Source organism: Nerophis lumbriciformis, linkage group LG03, assembly GCF_033978685.3.
Source record: "Nerophis lumbriciformis linkage group LG03, RoL_Nlum_v2.1, whole genome shotgun sequence".
Lineage (NCBI taxonomy): Eukaryota > Metazoa > Chordata > Actinopteri > Syngnathiformes > Syngnathidae > Nerophis > Nerophis lumbriciformis.
Genome location: NC_084550.2, coordinates 69,750,753 through 69,770,000, shown reverse-complemented (window position 1 = coordinate 69,770,000; position 19,248 = coordinate 69,750,753). Strand labels below are relative to the sequence as shown.

Below are 19,248 nucleotides of genomic sequence, written 5' to 3'. Positions count from 1 at the left end.
CGTTGTGCTATTTTAGGCTTCATAATGCGCCACACATTTTCAATGGGAGACAGGTCTGGACTACAGGCAGGCCAGTCTAGTACCCGCACTCTTTTACTATGAAGCCACATTGATGTAACACGTGGCTTGGCATTGTCTTGCTGAAATAAGCAGGGGCGTCCATGGTAACGTTGCTTGGATGGCAACATATGTTGCTCCAAAAACTGTATGTACCTTTCAGCATTAATGGCGCCTTCACATATGTGTAAGTTACCCATGTCTTGGGCACTAATACACCCCCATACCATCACAGATGCTGCCTTTTACACTTTGCGCCTACAACAATCCGGATGGTTCTTTTCCTCTTTGGTCCGGAGGACACGACGTCCACAGTTTCCAAAAACAATTTGAAATGTGGACTCGTCAGACCACAGAACACTTTTCCACTTTGTATCAGTCCATCTTAGTTGAGCTCAGACCCAGCGAAGCCGACAGCGTTTCTGGGTGTTGTTGATAAACGGTTTTCGCCTTGAGAGTTTTTACTTGCACTTACAGATGTAGCGACCAACTGTAGTTACTGACAGTGGGTTTCTGAAGTGTTCTTGAGCCCATGTGGTGATATCCTTTACACACTGATGTCGCTTGTTGATGCAGTACAGCCTGAGGGATCGAAGGTCACGGGCTTAGCTGCTTACGTGCAGTGAATTCTCCAGATTCTCTGAACCCTTTGATGATATTACAGACCGTAGATGGTGAAATCCCTAAATTCCTTGCAATAGCTGGTTAAGAGAGGTTTTTCTTAAACTGTTCAACAATTTGCTCACGCATTTGTTGAGAAAGTGGTGACCCTCGCCCCATCCTTGTTTGTGAATGACTGAGCATTTCATGGAATCTACTTTTATACCCAATCATGGCACCCACCTGTTCCCAATTTGCCTGTTCACCTGTGGGATGTTCCAAATAAGTGTTTGATGAGCATTCCTCAACTTTATCAGTATTTATTGCCACCTTTCCCAACTTCTTTGTCACGTGTTGCTGGCATCAAATTCTAAAGTTAATGATTATTTGCAAAAACAAAAATGTTTGAACATCAAATATGTTGTCTTTGTAGCATATTCAACTGAATATGGGTTGAAAAGGATTTGCAAATCATTGTATTCCGTTTATATTTACATCCAACACAATTTCCCAACTCATATGGAAACAGGGTTTGTATATAACAACAAATATTATTGAGTCATGCTATAAAAATGTTGGAAAACTTGTGTCATCAGTGTGAACTGAATCAGCATGTGGGACAAAGGCAAACAAAAGTATGAATCCAGCCCCTCTGTAAAGCTTCTTAAAGGGTTTTCCTATTCAAGTGCAGCGGGATGACGGAGGTGGCGTGCTCTCGGAAAACAACGGGCCAATTTATAACACGATCGGTTGCGCAAACGAGGCTCAGAAACAACTATGTGAAGGGGAGGAGCGACGCTCATACGGGGATTTGAGCCCAATTGTGAGGAAGGGGGAATTAGAAGATGAATGGAGGAGGTTGAATGATGCAAGTTAAGTGTGACAGAATAAGCCCAAAACTATTGATAATTGTCACTCCAAAGTTTGTATAAACACTGCAGACCAGTCTTTTTCAACCTTTTTTAACCTCTTAAGGCCCAAGCTGTTTGTTTACCGTATTTTCCGCACTATTAGCCGCACCTAAAAACGACAAATTTACTCAAAAGCTGACAGTGCGGCTTATAACCCGGTGCGCTTTATATGTGGATTAATATTAAGATTCATTTTCATAAAGTTTCGGTCTCGCAACTACGGTAAACAGCCGCCATCTTTTTTCCCCGTAGAAGAGGAAGTGCTTCTTCTTCTACGCAAGCAACCACCAAGGTAAGCACCCGCCCCCATAGAACAGGAAGCGCTTCTTCTTCTACTGTAAGCAACCACCCGCCCCCGTAGAAGAAGAAGAAGCGCGCGGATATTACGTTTCATTTCCTTTGTGTGTTTACATCTGTAAAGACCACAAAATGGCTCCTACTAAGCGACAGGTTTCCGGTTCATGAAAAGACGCAATCTCTCCATCCGCACACGGACTACTATTTCACAGCAACTGCCTAAAGACTTTCAAGAAAAGCTGGCTACTTTCCGTGCATATTGTAAAAACAAGATAGCTGAAAAAAAGATCCGGCCAGAGAACATTATCAACATGGACGAGGTTCCACTGACTTTTGATATTCCTGTGAACCGCACTGTGGATACAACGGGAGCACGTACGGTGAATATTCGCACCACAGGGAATGAGAAGTCATCCTTCACTGTGGTTCTAGCTTGCCATGCTAATGGCCAGAAACTTCCACCCATGGTGATATTCAAAAGGAAGACCTTGTTAAAAGAGACCTTTCCAGCCGGCGTCATCATAAAAGCTAACTCGAAGGGATGGATGGATGAAGAAAAGATGAGCGAGTGGTTAAGGTAAGTTTACGCGAAGAGGCCGGGTGGCTTTTTTCACGCAGCTCCGTCCATGTTGATATACGACTCCATGCGCGCCCACATCACGCTGGTTTTTAATATATTATTAAAGTTTGACTGACCTATCTGACTGTTTTTTTGACATTCCTTTAGCGCAGTTAGATGCGGCTTACAACACGGGGCGGCTTATAGGTGGACAAAGTTTTGAAATATGCCGTTCATTGAAGGCGCGGCTTATAACCCAGGGCGGCTTATGGTGCGGAAAATACGGTAAGTCTTTGCTGTCGTCCAGCATTCTGTTTTTGTTTACTTTGTAGCCAGTTCAGTTTTCGTTTCGTTCTGCATAGCCTTCCCTAAGCTTCAATGCCTTTTCTTAGGGGCACTTACCTTTTGTTTGTTTTTGGTTTAAGCATTAGACACCTTTTTACCTGCACGCTGCCTCCCGCTGTTGTCTGCATATTGTGATCATGACAAACTATCGTCGTCCCACACGATCTGTTCCCGACATCTACAAAGCAATTAGCTACCTGCTGCTACCTACTGATATGGAAGAGAATAACATGGTTACTCTGCCGAGCTCTAGACAGCACCGACGGCACATTATTTTTGCAGATTATAATTACTGGTTTGCAAAAAATATTTTTAACGCAAATAGGTGAAATTACATTATCTCCCACGGCACACTAGACTGTATCTCACGGCACACTAGTGTCACAGTGGTTGAAAAACACTGCTGTACACAACTGTGAATGGGACAGTTAGCATTGACACTAGTGCTAAATAAAACCTACTCAAACAGTATTTATAACAGTGAACAGAAATATTAGCACTAGTGCTAACACAACATAAGAGGACCTTTATTTGGTTCTAATATTAATACAGACCAATAAAGTAGGTAATTCAGATAGCAATGATAAAGAATATTCAAATGTTTTTGACATTTGTTAGTTTGTTTAATATAATTACATAGCTGGCAAAACACAAAAACAACTAGATGAGGCAATTCCTCAAGGAAATTCATGTGAATGCTCCAATGCTAAAGTTGAACTGAAATCCTGGAATTTTTTTTTTTAATTGTTGAAGTAGAGCACACAATTCCCAAACAGGCTGAATATTTTGACTTTGGAACAGTTTGAATGAGATTAAAAATGTGGGAGTTGTGGAACTTTGAAGAATGTCCCATTCCAAAAAATGTGGGAATTTTCGGGAAAAGCGGAATTTTTTTTTGAAAAATGATAAAAAAAAACTTGAATGGTCTGAATGAGATGAAATGGTTGGTTTTGGAATTTTTCAAATCGGTCGAGAAATGTTGAAGTAGTTACATGTTGAATAGAGAAATGGTATTGCGGAATTCCTGGAATTTTGGGAAAACCGGGAATTTTTCCAGTTCAAAAAACAACTTTGTTTTTTGTCCTGATTAAGAGGAATGTTTTGACGGTGGAACGATTGAAAGGCGTTGAAAACTGTGGAAGGAGTAGTCGCCAGGAAAAAGGGTGGAAATAGGGCTTTGGAAAACCAGGAATTCTGGAAAATCCTGGAATTTTTTTGAAATTTGAAAAAGGTAGTTTGAATTTCCAAAATGGTGGAATATGTTGATGGTAAAATGGTTTGAATCGGTTGAAAAATGTGGAAATGGTGGAAGTTTGACAAAATGGCCAATTCATTTTGAATGGGAAAACCGGGAATTATGGGAAATCCGGGATTTTTTTTTAGAATTGTTGAAGTAGAGCACACAATTCCTGAACAGGCTGAATATTTTGACTTTGGAACAGTTTGAATGAGATTAAAAATGTGGGAGTTGTGGAACTTTGAAGAATGTCCCATTCCAAAAAATGTGGGAATTTTCGGGAAAAGCGGAATTTTTTTTGAAAAATGATAAACAACTTGAATGGTCTGAATGAGATGAAATGGTTGGTTTTGGAATTTTTCAAATCGGTCGAGAAATGTTGAAGTAGTTACATGTTGAATAGAGAAATGGTATTGTGGAATTCCTGGAATTTTGGGAAAACCGGGAATTTTTCCAGTTCAAAAAACAACTTTGTTTTTTGTCCTGATTAAGAGGAATGTTTTGGCGGTGGAACGATTGAAAGGCGTTGAAAACTGTGGAAGGAGTAGTCGCCAGAAAAAAGGGTGGAAATAGGGCTTTGGAAAACCAGGAATTCTGGAAAACCCTGGAATTTTTTTGAAATTTGAAAAAGGTAGTTTAAATTTCCAAAATGGTGGAATATGTTGATGGTAAAATGGTTTGAATCGGTTGAAAAATGTGGAAATGGTGGAAGTTTGACAAAATGGCCAATTCATTTTGAATGGGAAAACCGGGAATTATGGGAAATCCGGGATTTTTTTTTAGAATTGTTGAAGTAGAGCACACAATTCCTGAACAGGCTGAATATTTTGACTTTGGAACAGTTTGAATGAGATTAAAAATGTGGGAGTTGTGGAACTTTGAAGAATGTCCCATTCCAAAAAATGTGGGAATTTTCGGGAAAAGCGGAATTTTTTTTGAAAAATTATAAAAAACTTGAATGGTCTGAATGAGATGAAATGGTTAGTTTTGGAATTTTTCAAATCGGTCGAGAAATGTTGAATAGAGAAATGGTATTGCGGAATTCCTGGAATTTTGGGAAAACCGGGAATTTTTCCAGTTCAAAAAACAACTTTGTTTTTTGTCCTGATTAAGAGGAATGTTTTGGCGGTGGAACGATTTAAAGGCGTTGAAAACTGTGGAAGGAGTAGTCGCCAGAAAAAAGGGTGGAAATAGGGCTTTGGAAAACCAGGAATTCTGGAAAATCCTGGAATTTTTTTGAAATTTGAAAAAGGTAGTTTGAATTTCCAAAATGGTGGAATATGTTGATGGTAAAATGGTTTGAATCGGTTGAAAAATGTGGAAATGGTGGAAGTTTGACAAAATGGCCAATTCATTTTGAATGGGAAAACCGGGAATTATGGGAAATCCGGGATTTTTTTTTTTAGAATTGTTGAAGTAGAGCACACAATTCCTGAACAGGCTGAATATTTTGACTTTGGAACAGTTTGAATGAGATTACAAATGTGGGAGTTGTGGAACTTTGAAAAATGTACCATTCCAAAAAATGTGGGAATTTTCGGGAAAAGCGGAATTTTTTTTGAAAAATGATAAAAAACTTGAATGGTCTGAATGAGATGAAATGGTTGGTTTTGGAATTTTTCAAATCGGTCGAGAAATGTTGAAGTAGTTACATGTTGAATAGAGAAATGGTATTGTGGAATTCCTGGAATTTTGGGAAAACCGGGAATTTTTCCAGTTCAAAAAACAACTTTGTTTTTTGTCCTGATTAAGAGGAATGTTTTGGCGGTGGAACGATTGAAAGGCGTTGAAAACTGTGGAAGGAGTAGTCGCCAGAAAAAAGGGTGGAAATAGGGCTTTGGAAAACCAGGAATTCTGGAAAACCCTGGAATTTTTTTGAAATTTGAAAAAGGTAGTTTAAATTTCCAAAATGGTGGAATATGTTGATGGTAAAATGGTTTGAATCGGTTGAAAAATGTGGAAATGGTGGAAGTTTGACAAAATGGCCAATTCATTTTGAATGGGAAAACCGGGAATTATGGGAAATCCGGGATTTTTTTTTAGAATTGTTGAAGTAGAGCACACAATTCCTGAACAGGCTGAATATTTTGACTTTGGAACAGTTTGAATGAGATTAAAAATGTGGGAGTTGTGGAACTTTGAAGAATGTCCCATTCCAAAAAATGTGGGAATTTTCGGGAAAAGCGGAATTTTTTTTGAAAAATTATAAAAAACTTGAATGGTCTGAATGAGATGAAATGGTTAGTTTTGGAATTTTTCAAATCGGTCGAGAAATGTTGAATAGAGAAATGGTATTGCGGAATTCCTGGAATTTTGGGAAAACCGGGAATTTTTCCAGTTCAAAAAACAACTTTGTTTTTTGTCCTGATTAAGAGGAATGTTTTGGCGGTGGAACGATTTAAAGGCGTTGAAAACTGTGGAAGGAGTAGTCGCCAGAAAAAAGGGTGGAAATAGGGCTTTGGAAAACCAGGAATTCTGGAAAATCCTGGAATTTTTTTGAAATTTGAAAAAGGTAGTTTGAATTTCCAAAATGGTGGAATATGTTGATGGTAAAATGGTTTGAATCGGTTGAAAAATGTGGAAATGGTGGAAGTTTGACAAAATGGCCAATTCATTTTGAATGGGAAAACCGGGAATTATGGGAAATCCGGGATTTTTTTTTTTAGAATTGTTGAAGTAGAGCACACAATTCCTGAACAGGCTGAATATTTTGACTTTGGAACAGTTTGAATGAGATTACAAATGTGGGAGTTGTGGAACTTTGAAAAATGTACCATTCCAAAAAATGTGGGAATTTTCGGGAAAAGCGGAATTTTTTTTGAAAAATGATAAAAAACTTGAATGGTCTGAATGAGATGAAATGGTTGGTTTTGGAATTTTTCAAATCGGTCGAGAAATGTTGAAGTAGTTACATGTTGAATAGAGAAATGGTATTGTGGAATTCCTGGAATTTTGGGAAAACCGGGAATTTTTCCAGTTCAAAAAACAACTTTGTTTTTTGTCCTGATTAAGAGGAATGTTTTGGCGGTGGAACGATTGAAAGGCGTTGAAAACTGTGGAAGGAGTAGTCGCCAGAAAAAAGGGTGGAAATAGGGCTTTGGAAAACCAGGAATTCTGAAAAATCCTGGAATTTTTTTGAAATTTGAAAAAGGTAGTTTGAATTTCCAAAATGGTGGAATATGTTGATGGTAAAATGGTTTGAATCGGCTGAAAAATGTGGAAATGGTGGAAGTTTGACAAAATGGCCAATTCATTTTGAATGGGAAAACCGGGAATTATGGGAAATCCGGGATTTTTTTTTAGAATTGTTGAAGTAGAGCACACAATTCCTGAACAGGCTGAATATTTTGACTTTGGAACAGTTTGAATGAGATTAAAAATGTGGGAGTTGTGGAACTTTGAAGAATGTCCCATTCCAAAAAATGTGGGAATTTTCGGGAAAAGCGGAATTTTTTTTGAAAAATTATAAAAAACTTGAATGGTCTGAATGAGATGAAATGGTTAGTTTTGGAATTTTTCAAATCGGTCGAGAAATGTTGAATAGAGAAATGGTATTGCGGAATTCCTGGAATTTTGGGAAAACCGGGAATTTTTCCAGTTCAAAAAACAACTTTGTTTTTTGTCCTGATTAAGAGGAATGTTTTGGCGGTGGAACGATTGAAAGGAGTTGAAAACTGTGGAAGGAGTAGTCGCCAGAAAAAAGGGTGGAAATAGGGCTTTGGAAAACCAGGAATTCTGGAAAATCCTGGAATTTTTTTGAAATTTGAAAAAGGTAGTTTGAATTTCCAGACTGGTGCAATATATTGATGGTAAAATGGTTTGAATCGGTTGAAAAATGTGGAAATGGTGGAAGTTTGACAAAATGGCCAATTCATTTTGAATGGGAAAACCGGGAATTATGGGAAATCCGGGATTTTTTTTAGAATTGTTGGAGTAGAGCACACAATTCCTGAACAGGCTGAATATTTTGACTTTGGAACAGTTTGAATGAGGTTAAAAATGTGGGAGTTGTGGAACTTTGAAGAATGTCCCATTCCAAAAAATGTGGGAATTTTCGGGAAAAGCGGAATTTTTTTGGGAAAATGATAAAAAAAAACTTGAATGGTCTGAATGAGATGAAATGGTTGGTTTTGGAATTTTTCAAATCGGTCGAGAAATGTTGAAGTAGTTACATGTTGAATAGAGAAATGGTATTGTGGAATTCCTGGAATTTTGGGAAAAACGGGAATTTTTCCAGTTCAAAAAACAACTTTGTTTTTTGTCCTGATTAAGAGGAATGTTTTGGCGGTGGAACGATTGAAAGGCGTTGAAAACTGTGGAAGGAGTAGTAGCCAGAAAAAAGGGTGGAAATAGGGCTTTGGAAAACCAGGAATTCTGGAAAACCCTGGAATTTTTTTGAAATTTTAAAAAGGTAGTTTGAATTTCCAAAATGGTGGAATATGTTGATGGTAAAATGGTTTGAATCGGTTGAAAAATGTGGAAATGGTGGAAGTTTGACAAAATGGCCAATTCATTTTGAATGGGAAAACCGGGAATTATGGGAAATCCGGGATTTTTTTTAGAATTGTTGAAGTAGAGCACACAATTCCTGAACAGGCTGAATATTTTGACTTTGGAACAGTTTGAATGAGATTAAAAATGTGGGAGTTGTGGAACTTTGAAGAATGTCCCATTCCAAAAAATGTGGGAATTTTCGGGAAAAGCGGAATTTTTTTGGAAAAATGATAAAAAAAAACTTGAATGGTCTGAATGAGATGAAATGGTTGGTTTTGGAATTTTTCAAATCGGTCGAGAAATGTTGAAGTAGTTACATGTTGAATAGAGAAATGGTATTGTGGAATTCCTGGAATTTTGGGAAAACCGGGAATTTTTCCAGTTCAAAAAACAACTTTGTTTTTTGTCCTGATTAAGAGGAATGTTTTGGCGGTGGAACGATTGAAAGGCGTTGAAAACTGTGGAAGGAGTAGTCGCCAGAAAAAAGGGTGGAAATAGGGCTTTGGAAAACCAGGAATTCTGGAAAATCCTGGAATTTTTTTGAAATTTGAAAAAGGTAGTTTGAATTTCCAAAATGGTGGAATATGTTGATGGTAAAATGGTTTGAATCGGTTGAAAAATGTGGAAATGGTGGAAGTTTGACAAAATGGCCAATTCATTTTGAATGGGAAAACCGGGAATTATGGGAAATCCGGGATTTTTTTTTAGAATTGTTGAAGTAGAGCACACAATTCCTGAACAGGCTGAATATTTTGACTTTGGAACAGTTTGAATGAGATTAAAAATGTGGGAGTGGTGGAACTTTGAAGAATGTCCCATTCCAAAAAATGTGGGAATTTTCGGGAAAAGCGGAATTTTTTTTGAAAAATGATAAAAAACTTGAATGGTCTGAATGAGATGAAATGGTTAGTTTTGGAATTTTTCAAATCGGTCGAGAAATGTTGAATAGAGAAATGGTATTGCGGAATTCCTGGAATTTGGGGAAAACCGGGAATTTTTCCAGTTCAAAAAACAACTTTGTTTTTTGTCCTGATTAAGAGGAATGTTTTGGCGGTGGAACGATTGAAAGGCGTTGAAAACTGTGGAAGGAGTAGTCGCCAGAAAAAAGGGTGGAAATAGGGCTTTGGAAAACCAGGAATTCTGGAAAATCCTGGAATTTTTTTGAAATTTGAAAAAGGTAGTTTGAATTTCCAAAATGGTGGAATATGTTGATGGTAAAATGGTTTGAATCGGTTGAAAAATGTGGAAATTGTGGAAGTTTGACAAAATGGCCAATTCATTTTGAATGGGAAAACCGGGAATTATGGGAAATCAGGGATTTTATTTTAGAATTGTTGAAGTAGAGCACACAATTCCTGAACAGGCTGAATATTTTGACTTTGGAACAGTTTGAATGAGATTAAAAATGTGGGAGTTGTGGAACTTTGAAGAATGTCCCATTCCAAAAAATGTGGGAATTTTCGGGAAAAGCGGAATTTTTTTTGAAAAATGATAAACAACTTGAATGGTCTGAATGAGATGAAATGGTTGGTTTTGGAATTTTTCAAATCGGTCGAGAAATGTTGAAGTAGTTACATGTTGAATAGAGAAATGGTATTGTGGAATTCCTGGAATTTTGGGAAAACCGGGAATTTTTCCAGTTCAAAAAACAACTTTGTTTTTTGTCCTGATTAAGAGGAATGTTTTGGCGGTGGAACGATTGAAAGGCGTTGAAAACTGTGGAAGGAGTAGTCGCCAGAAAAAAGGGTGGAAATAGGGCTTTGGAAAACCAGGAATTCTGGAAAACCCTGGAATTTTTTTGAAATTTGAAAAAGGTAGTTTGAATTTCCAAAATGGTGGAATATGTTGATGGTAAAATGGTTTGAATCGGTTGAAAAATGTGGAAATGGTGGAAGTTTGACAAAATGGCCAATTCATTTTGAATGGGAAAACCGGGAATTATGGGAAATCCGGGATTTTTTTTTAGAATTGTTGAAGTAGAGCACACAATTCCTGAACAGGCTGAATATTTTGACTTTGGAACAGTTTGAATGAGATTAAAAATGTGGGAGTTGTGGAACTTTGAAGAATGTCCCATTCCAAAAAATGTGGGAATTTTCGGGAAAAGCGGAATTATTTTTGAAAAATGATAAAAAACTTGAATGGTCTGAATGAGATGAAATGGTTAGTTTTGGAATTTTTCAAATCGGTCGAGAAATGTTGAATAGAGAAATGGTATTGCGGAATTCCTGGAATTTTGGGAAAACCGGGAATTTTTCCAGTTCAAAAAACAACTTTGTTTTTTGTCCTGATTAAGAGGAATGTTTTGGCGGTGGAACGATTTAAAGGCGTTGAAAACTGTGGAAGGAGTAGTCGCCAGAAAAAAGTGTGGAAATAGGGCTTTGGAAAACCAGGAATTCTGGAAAATCCTGGAATTTTTTTGAAATTTGAAAAAGGTAGTTTGAATTTCCAAAATGGTGGAATATGTTGATGGTAAAATGGTTTGAATCGGTTGAAAAATGTGGAAATGGTGGAAGTTTGACAAAATGGCCAATTCATTTTGAATGGGAAAAACGGGAATTATGGGAAATCCGGGATTTTTTTTTTAGAATTGTTGAAGTAGAGCACACAATTCCTGAACAGGCTGAATATTTTGACTTTGGAACAGTTTGAATGAGATTACAAATGTGGGAGTTGTGGAACTTTGAAAAATGTACCATTCCAAAAAATGTGGGAATTTTCGGGAAAAGCGGAATTTTTTTTGAAAAATGATAAAAAACTTGAATGGTCTGAATGAGATGAAATGGTTGGTTTTGGAATTTTTCAAATCGGTCGAGAAATGTTGAAGTAGTTACATGTTGAATAGAGAAATGGTATTGTGGAATTCCTGGAATTTTGGGAAAACCGGGAATTTTTCCAGTTCAAAAAACAACTTTGTTTTTTGTCCTGATTAAGAGGAATGTTTTGGCGGTGGAACGATTGAAAGGCGTTGAAAACTGTGGAAGGAGTGGTCGCCAGAAAAAAGGGTGGAAATAGGGCTTTGGAAAACCAGGAATTCTGAAAAATCCTGGAATTTTTTTGAAATTTGAAAAAGGTAGTTTGAATTTCCAAAATGGTGGAATAAGTTGATGGTAAAATGGTTTGAATCGGTTGAAAAATGTGGAAATGGTGGAAGTTTGACAAAATGGCCAATTCATTTTGAATGGGAAAACCGGGAATTATGGGAAATCCGGGATTTTTTTTTAGAATTGTTGAAGTAGAGCACACAATTCCTGAACAGGCTGAATATTTTGACTTTGGAACAGTTTGAATGAGATTAAAAATGTGGGAGTTGTGGAACTTTGAAGAATGTCCCATTCCAAAAAATGTGGGAATTTTCGGGAAAAGCGGAATTTTTTTTGAAAAATTATAAAAAACTTGAATGGTCTGAATGAGATGAAATGGTTAGTTTTGGAATTTTTCAAATCGGTCGAGAAATGTTGAATAGAGAAATGGTATTGCGGAATTCCTGGAATTTTGGGAAAACCGGGAATTTTTCCAGTTCAAAAAACAACTTTGTTTTTTGTCCTGATTAAGAGGAATGTTTTGGCGGTGGAACGATTTAAAGGCGTTGAAAACTGTGGAAGGAGTAGTCGCCAGAAAAAAGGGTGGAAATAGGGCTTTGGAAAACCAGGAATTCTGGAAAATCCTGGAATTTTTTTGAAATTTGAAAGAGGTAGTTTGAATTTCCAAAATGGTGGAATATGTTGATGGTAAAATGGTTTGAATCGGTTGAAAAATGTGGAAATGGTGGAAGTTTGACAAAATGGCCAATTCATTTTGAATGGGAAAACCGGGAATTATGGGAAATCCGGGATTTTTTTTTTAGAATTGTTGAAGTAGAGCACACAATTCCTGAACAGGCTGAATATTTTGACTTTGGAACAGTTTGAATGAGATTAAAAATGTGGGAGTTGTGGAACTTTGAAAAATGTACCATTCCAAAAAATGTGGGAATTTTCGGGAAAAGCGGAATTTTTTTTGAAAAATGATAAAAAACTTGAATGGTCTGAATGAGATAAAATGGTTGGTTTTGGAATTTTTCAAATCGGTCGAGAAATGTTGAAGTAGTTACATGTTGAATAGAGAAATGGTATTGTGGAATTCCTGGAATTTTGGGAAAACTGGGAATTTTTCCAGTTCAAAAAACAACTTTGTTTTTTGTCCTGATTAAGAGGAATGTTTTGGCGGTGGAACGATTTAAAGGCGTTGAAAACTGTGGAAGGAGTAGTCGCCAGAAAAAAGGGTGGAAATAGGGTTTTGGAAAACCAGGAATTCTGGAAAATCCTGGAATTTTTTTGAAATTTGAAAAAGGTAGTTTGAATTTCCAAAATGGTGGAATATGTTGATGGTAAAATGATTTGAATCGGTTGAAAAATGTGGAAATTGTGGAAGTTTGACAAAATGGCCAATTCATTTTGAATGGGAAAACCGGGAATTATGGGAAATCAGGGATTTTATTTTAGAATTGTTGAAGTAGAGCACACAATTCCTGAACAGGCTGAATATTTTGACTTTGGAACAGTTTGAATGAGATTAAAAATGTGGGAGTTGTGGAACTTTGAAGAATGTCCCATTCCAAAAAATGTGGGAATTTTCGGGAAAAGCGGAATTTTTTTGGAAAAATGATAAAAAAAAACTTGAATGGTCTGAATGAGATGAAATGGTTGGTTTTGGAATTTTTCAAATCGGTCGAGAAATGTTGAAGTAGTTACATGTTGAATAGAGAAATGGTATTGCGGAATTCCTGGAATTTTGGGAAAACCGGGAATTTTTCCAGTTCAAAAAACAACTTTGTTTTTTGTCCTGATTAAGAGGAATGTTTTGGCGGTGGAACGATTGAAAGGAGTTGAAAACTGTGGAAGGAGTAGTCGCCAGAAAAAAGGGTGGAAATAGGGCTTTGGAAAACCAGGAATTCTGGAAAATCCTGGAATTTTTTTGAAATTTGAAAAAGGTAGTTTGAATTTCCAGACTGGTGCAATATATTGATGGTAAAATGGTTTGAATCGGTTGAAAAATGTGGAAATGGTGGAAGTTTGACAAAATGGCCAATTCATTTTGAATGGGAAAACCGGGAATTATGGGAAATCCGGGATTTTTTTTAGAATTGTTGGAGTAGAGCACACAATTCCTGAACAGGCTGAATATTTTGACTTTGGAACAGTTTGAATGAGATTAAAAATGTGGGAGTTGTGGAACTTTGAAGAATGTCCCATTCCAAAAAATGTGGGAATTTTCGGGAAAAGCGGAATTTTTTTGGAAAAATGATAAAAAAAAACTTGAATGGTCTGAATGAGATGAAATGGTTGGTTTTGGAATTTTTCAAATCGGTCGAGAAATGTTGAAGTAGTTACATGTTGAATAGAGAAATGGTATTGTGGAATTCCTGGAATTTTGGGAAAAACGGGAATTTTTCCAGTTCAAAAAACAACTTTGTTTTTTGTCCTGATTAAGAGGAATGTTTTGGCGGTGGAACGATTGAAAGGCGTTGAAAACTGTGGAAGGAGTAGTCGCCAGAATAAAGGGTGGAAATAGGGCTTTGGAAAACCAGGAATTCTGGAAAACCCTGGAATTTTTTTGAAATTTTAAAAAGGTAGTTTGAATTTCCAAAATGGTGGAATATGTTGATGGTAAAATGGTTTGAATCGGTTGAAAAATGTGGAAATGGTGGAAGTTTGACAAAATGGCCAATTCATTTTGAATGGGAAAACCGGGAATTATGGGAAATCCGGGATTTTTTTTAGAATTGTTGAAGTAGAGCACACAATTCCTGAACAGGCTGAATATTTTGAAGTTGGAACAGTTTGAATCAGATGAAAAATGTGGGAGTTGTGGAACTTTGAAGAATTTCCCATTGATTTAAATGGGAATTTCTCTGAAATTATGGAATTTGGGAAAAATGGTGATTCTTTTTTAAAATGGTAAACCAGGAATTCTGGAAAATCCTGGAATTTTTTTTAACTTGGAAAAAAGTAGTTTAAATTTCCAGAATGGTGGAATGTGTTGAAGGTGGAATGGTTTGAATCGGTTGAAAAATGTGGGAATAATGGAAGTTTGAAAAATGGCCAATTTATTTTGAATGGGGAAAAATGACCCGGAAAACCTGGAATTCCGGGAAATCTGTGGGAATTTGTCAAGGGAAAGCCCGCGATTCCCGAATAGGCTGAACAGTTCGAAGTCGGAACGGTTTGAATCGGGTGAAAAATGTGGAAGGTAGAGCGCGCCAAAGTCTAGATGTCAGAATAATTGTATCTAAGTTATCACAAAACTTTGTGTTACATTGAGTTCAGCTTGCCCTGCGAGAGGACAAAAGCTGTCTTTGATCTTACCAAGCAGAAGGCTTGTAAAACTCCACTGTGTACGATGGGAAGCGACATGAAGGTGTCGGTTTCTTTCTTCTATTGTAATCCACAAGAAGATTTTTATCTTGACCCGAGATCTACAAAGCGGAGAGGAAGCAGGGCCTGACTCCCCTCCAGGCACATTTTCTTTGAACTGTTTTACGACCTTTTCTTTGAACTGTTTTTAATCAAAGCGATGGCTGTTTACGACCCCCCTCCCTTAGAAACAGCTGTTGCCATGTAATCAAGGAAAGTCCAAATAAAAGAGGAGGCGTACAATCTCTCGTCAGAGCGTGGTGAGACTGTACAATAGAGATGCGCGGATAGGCAATTATTTCATCCGCAACCGCATCAGAAAGTCGTCAACCATCCGCCATCCACCCGACCTAACATTTGATCAGAACCGCACCCGCCCGCACCCGCCCGTTGTTATATATCTAATATAGACGATGCAAGGCATTAGTGAGGTTATAAAGCTTTTGCCTGTTAAAGAAAGGAGACTGATCCAATGCAGCACAGACATTCGCGTGCCACGCTGTCACGACCCAGACGCACACCAGTGCGCAATCATATGGGAGCCGCGCTGAGCGCACCTCCAAGCGCGTCTCGCTGCCGGCGACGGCCGGTATGGGCCCGACGCTCCAGCGCCATCCATTTTCAGGGCTAGTTGATTCGGCAGGTGGGTTGTTACACACTCCTTAGCGGGTTCCGACTTCCATGGCTACCGTCCTGCTGTCTATATCAACCAGGGTGAGCCCCACCCCTTTCGTGAGCGCACTGCGCGCGGAGTGACCCCTGTTACGCGCCCCCGGCCACGGGGGTGGCGGGCAGGTAAGCTGCTTACCTGCTGCGCGTGACGCCGGCCGCGGCGAAGGCGGACGAGGCGGGGTGTCGGTGCGGTGGGCGCGGTGGTGACCCTGGACGTGCGTCGGGCCCTTCTCGCGAATCGCCTTAGCTACGGCTCCCGGTGGGGCCCTCTCGGGGGAAGGGGCCTCGGTCCCGGACCCCGGCGAGGCGTCCCTTCTCCGCTCCGTAAAAGTGTCCATCTCTTTTCTTTTTTTTTCTTCTTCTGTTGTGGCATATGCTGCAGGTGCCTGCTCGTTTTTCGTATGTGGGTAACAACATTTAACTATGTATATATATTTCCGAATTGGTTTAACTGCCACCCGCCTGAATCTATTTAAAATCTAATTTTTTTTAATTTTAACCGCCCGACCCGACCCGACCCGCGGATAAAATCTAATTTTTTTTTAATTTCATCCGCCCGATCCGCGGATAATCCGCGGACTCCGCGGTTGTGCCCGCAAACCGCGCATCTCTACTGTACAAAGAGTACAGTCAAGACGTTTCTCCTCAATTGAGCCAAATTGAATTCTGTCTCTGTTTAATTCCTTGCTTCTTGTCTTGTTTAATAGACGTCATCAGTGTTTGAACCTGACACTAGAGAAGAAGAAGTTGAAGAAGTTAAATAAATAGATTAGTTTTGGTGTAGATAACACATATGTGTTATAATAACGAGCTAACAAATATGTCATTTTTAAATGGTATCAGCTTATGATGGTGACAACATCATTACATTAACATGATAACCCTAACCCAACTCTCTAAATAATCCAACTGTTGTTAACAATTGTTGCAAGTAAAAAATTAAAAACGTCAAATTCTGATCTTTCCGTTTAGTACCTCATGGTGACCACCGTTTCAGTCCAGTCAGGCTGCTGGCTCTCCCATTCGTCGACGGTGACCCAGTTTGAGCTCTGCAGCGCGATCCTCGCCATAGCAATCCTGTGCTTTGCCAGCGCCAGGCCTTGCTTCCCGTAGCTGTCACTCACAGGAGACACGATGCCACCCACCACCTGGTACTGGCCTGGAGGGAGAGAATATTCATTCAGTTTTTCTAGGTCAGGAGAGTTGACGCCGACGCGGAATGTATTTAGAGTACATATCTTGTTATTTCAAAGTTGGTAATGCCGACGGTGTTACTGTGCGTTGTCATACAAGTAAGTGTATTAACGTGACTAAATGAACTGAGACACTGATCACGGTCATTGTGGTTGAAAAGTTTAGATATTATATTGTTGTTGCAAACACTCCAACTTCCAGGGAAGATGCTGCTCCCTCGTGCTCCATGAGTGAAACATGAAGATATCAATATACTTAACCAAGGTATTTTGTGTCAATTTCAACAGTTAAACTGAGTTGCTAAGCAATCACAACACATACCGTATTTTCCGCACTATTAGCCGCACCTAAAAACCACAAATTTACTCAAAAGCTGACAGTGCGGCTTATAACCCGGTGCGCTTTATATATGGATTAATATTAAGATTCATTTTCATAAAGTTTCGGTCTCGCAACTACGGTAAACAGCCGCCATCTTTTTTCCCCGTAGAAGAGGAAGTGCTTCTTCTTCTACGCCAAGGTAAGCACCCGCCCCCATAGAACAGGAAGCGCTTCTTCTTCTACTGTAAGCAACCACCCGCCCGCGTAGAAGAAGAAGAAGCGCGCGGATATTACGTTTCATTTCCTTTGTGTGTTTACATCTGTAAAGACCACAAAATGGCTCCTACTAAGCGACAGGTTTCCGGTTCATGAAAAGACGCAATCTCTCCATCCGCACACGGACTACTATTTCACAGCAACTGCCTAAAGACTTTCAAGAAAAGCTGGCTACTTTCCGTGCATATTGTAAAAACAAGATAGCTGAAAAAAAGATCCGGCCAGAGAACATTATCAACATGGACGAGGTTCCACTGACTTTTGATATTCCTGTGAACCGCACTGTGGATACAACGGGAGCACGTACGGTGAATATTCGCACCACAGGGAATGAGAAGTCATCCTTCACTGTGGTTCTAGCTTGCCATGTTAATGGCCAGAAACTTCCACCCATGGTGATATTCAAAAGGAAGACCTTGCCAAAAGAGACCTTTCCAGCCGGCGTCATCATAAAAGCTAACTCGAAGGGATGGATGGATGAAGAAAAGATGAGCGAGTGGTTAAGGTAAGTTTATGCGAAGAGGCCGGGTGGATTTTTTCACGCAGCTCCGTCCATGTTGATATACGACTCCATGCGCGCCCACATCACGCTGGTTTTTAATATATTATTAAAGTTTGACTGACCTATCTGACTGTTTTTTTGACATTCCTTTAGCGCAGTTAGATGCGGCTTACAACACGGGGCGGCTTATAGGTGGACAAAGTTTTGAAATATGCCGTTCATTGAAGGCGCGGCTTATAACCCAGGGCGCCTTATGGTGCGGAAAATACGGTAATAGAAATGTGTAGGGGGGTGTATGGTGTGTGTGGTCATTAAATATGTATTCTGATATATGTTCTTCACAGAAAATGAGCCCAAGTCAGTGAGTCTCAGTTTGAAAAATTAATTAATTGTATCATTTTTTTAAAATTTATAATAAAAAATGAAAACGGGTCCCACAGACCCAAACACCACACAAGGGTTAAACAAACAAGCTTATTTACCTTTTCAGATGACAGCGCTGATCTCTTTTTGTTAAGTGGCCTACATATAGTGGCTGTACGTTTCAAAAAGGCATTGTTTAATTTATCTGTAGTAAACACAGATAACCTCAGCCAGCATAGTTTGTTGTCCTCTGTTTACTGTCCATGTAGCATTCTTGCTGGCGACGCCATACTCCGTCATGTTTCGCCTGAAGATGCTATTTTAAACTTGACGTGCGCCGATAATAAGTAAGTTTGTCGCTGCAATACTAACTAATTACCTCAGTTTTATCTAAAGTTCCATCCAAGTTTTTTTTTTTAAGGGCGCAGAGCACTTTGCTCCAAATATCATCCTGATGATGATGACTCACAGCTTATCAAAACCATTCAACTGAAAATGTGGGATTTTCAAAAACAGTAAGTCATGATTATTAAAATAAAGGCTAGACATTTCTTACTTTGCATGTGATGAGTTTATATCTAGTTTATACCTCGGATTCAGGAGGAACAGTGTGGTTTTCGTCCTGGTCGTGGAACTGTGGACCAGCTCTATACTCTCGGCAGGGTCCTTGAGGGTGCATGGGAGTTTGCCCAACCAGTCTACATGTGCTTTGTGGACTTGGAGAAGGCATTCGACCGTGTACCCCGGGAAGTCCTGTGGGGAGTGCTCAGAGAGTATGGGGTAACGGACTGTCTTATTGTGGCAGTTCGCTCCCTGTATGATCAGTGTCAGAGCTTGGTCCGCATTGCCGGCAGTAAGTCGGACCCGTTTCCAGTGAGGGTTGGACTCCGCCAAGGCTGCCCTTTGTCACCGATTCTGTTCATAACTTTTATGGACAGAATTTCTAGGCGCAGTCAGGGCGTTGAGGGTTTGGTGGCTGCAGGATTAGGTCTCTGCTATTTGCAGATGATGTGGTCCTGATGGCT

General features: G+C 39.1%; 1 protein-coding gene across 1 annotated transcript in view; it reads right to left on the bottom strand.

The window, feature by feature from the left end:
* The window catches only part of nmnat3 (nicotinamide nucleotide adenylyltransferase 3), a 47,802-nt gene that overhangs the window by 14,634 nt on the left and 13,920 nt on the right, over positions 1–19,248 (bottom strand). Inside the window, exon 3 of the mRNA XM_061941797.2 lies at positions 16,543–16,726. Within this exon, the coding sequence (XP_061797781.2) occupies positions 16,543–16,726 (184 nt within the window). The remainder of the gene's footprint in view (positions 1–16,542; positions 16,727–19,248) is intronic.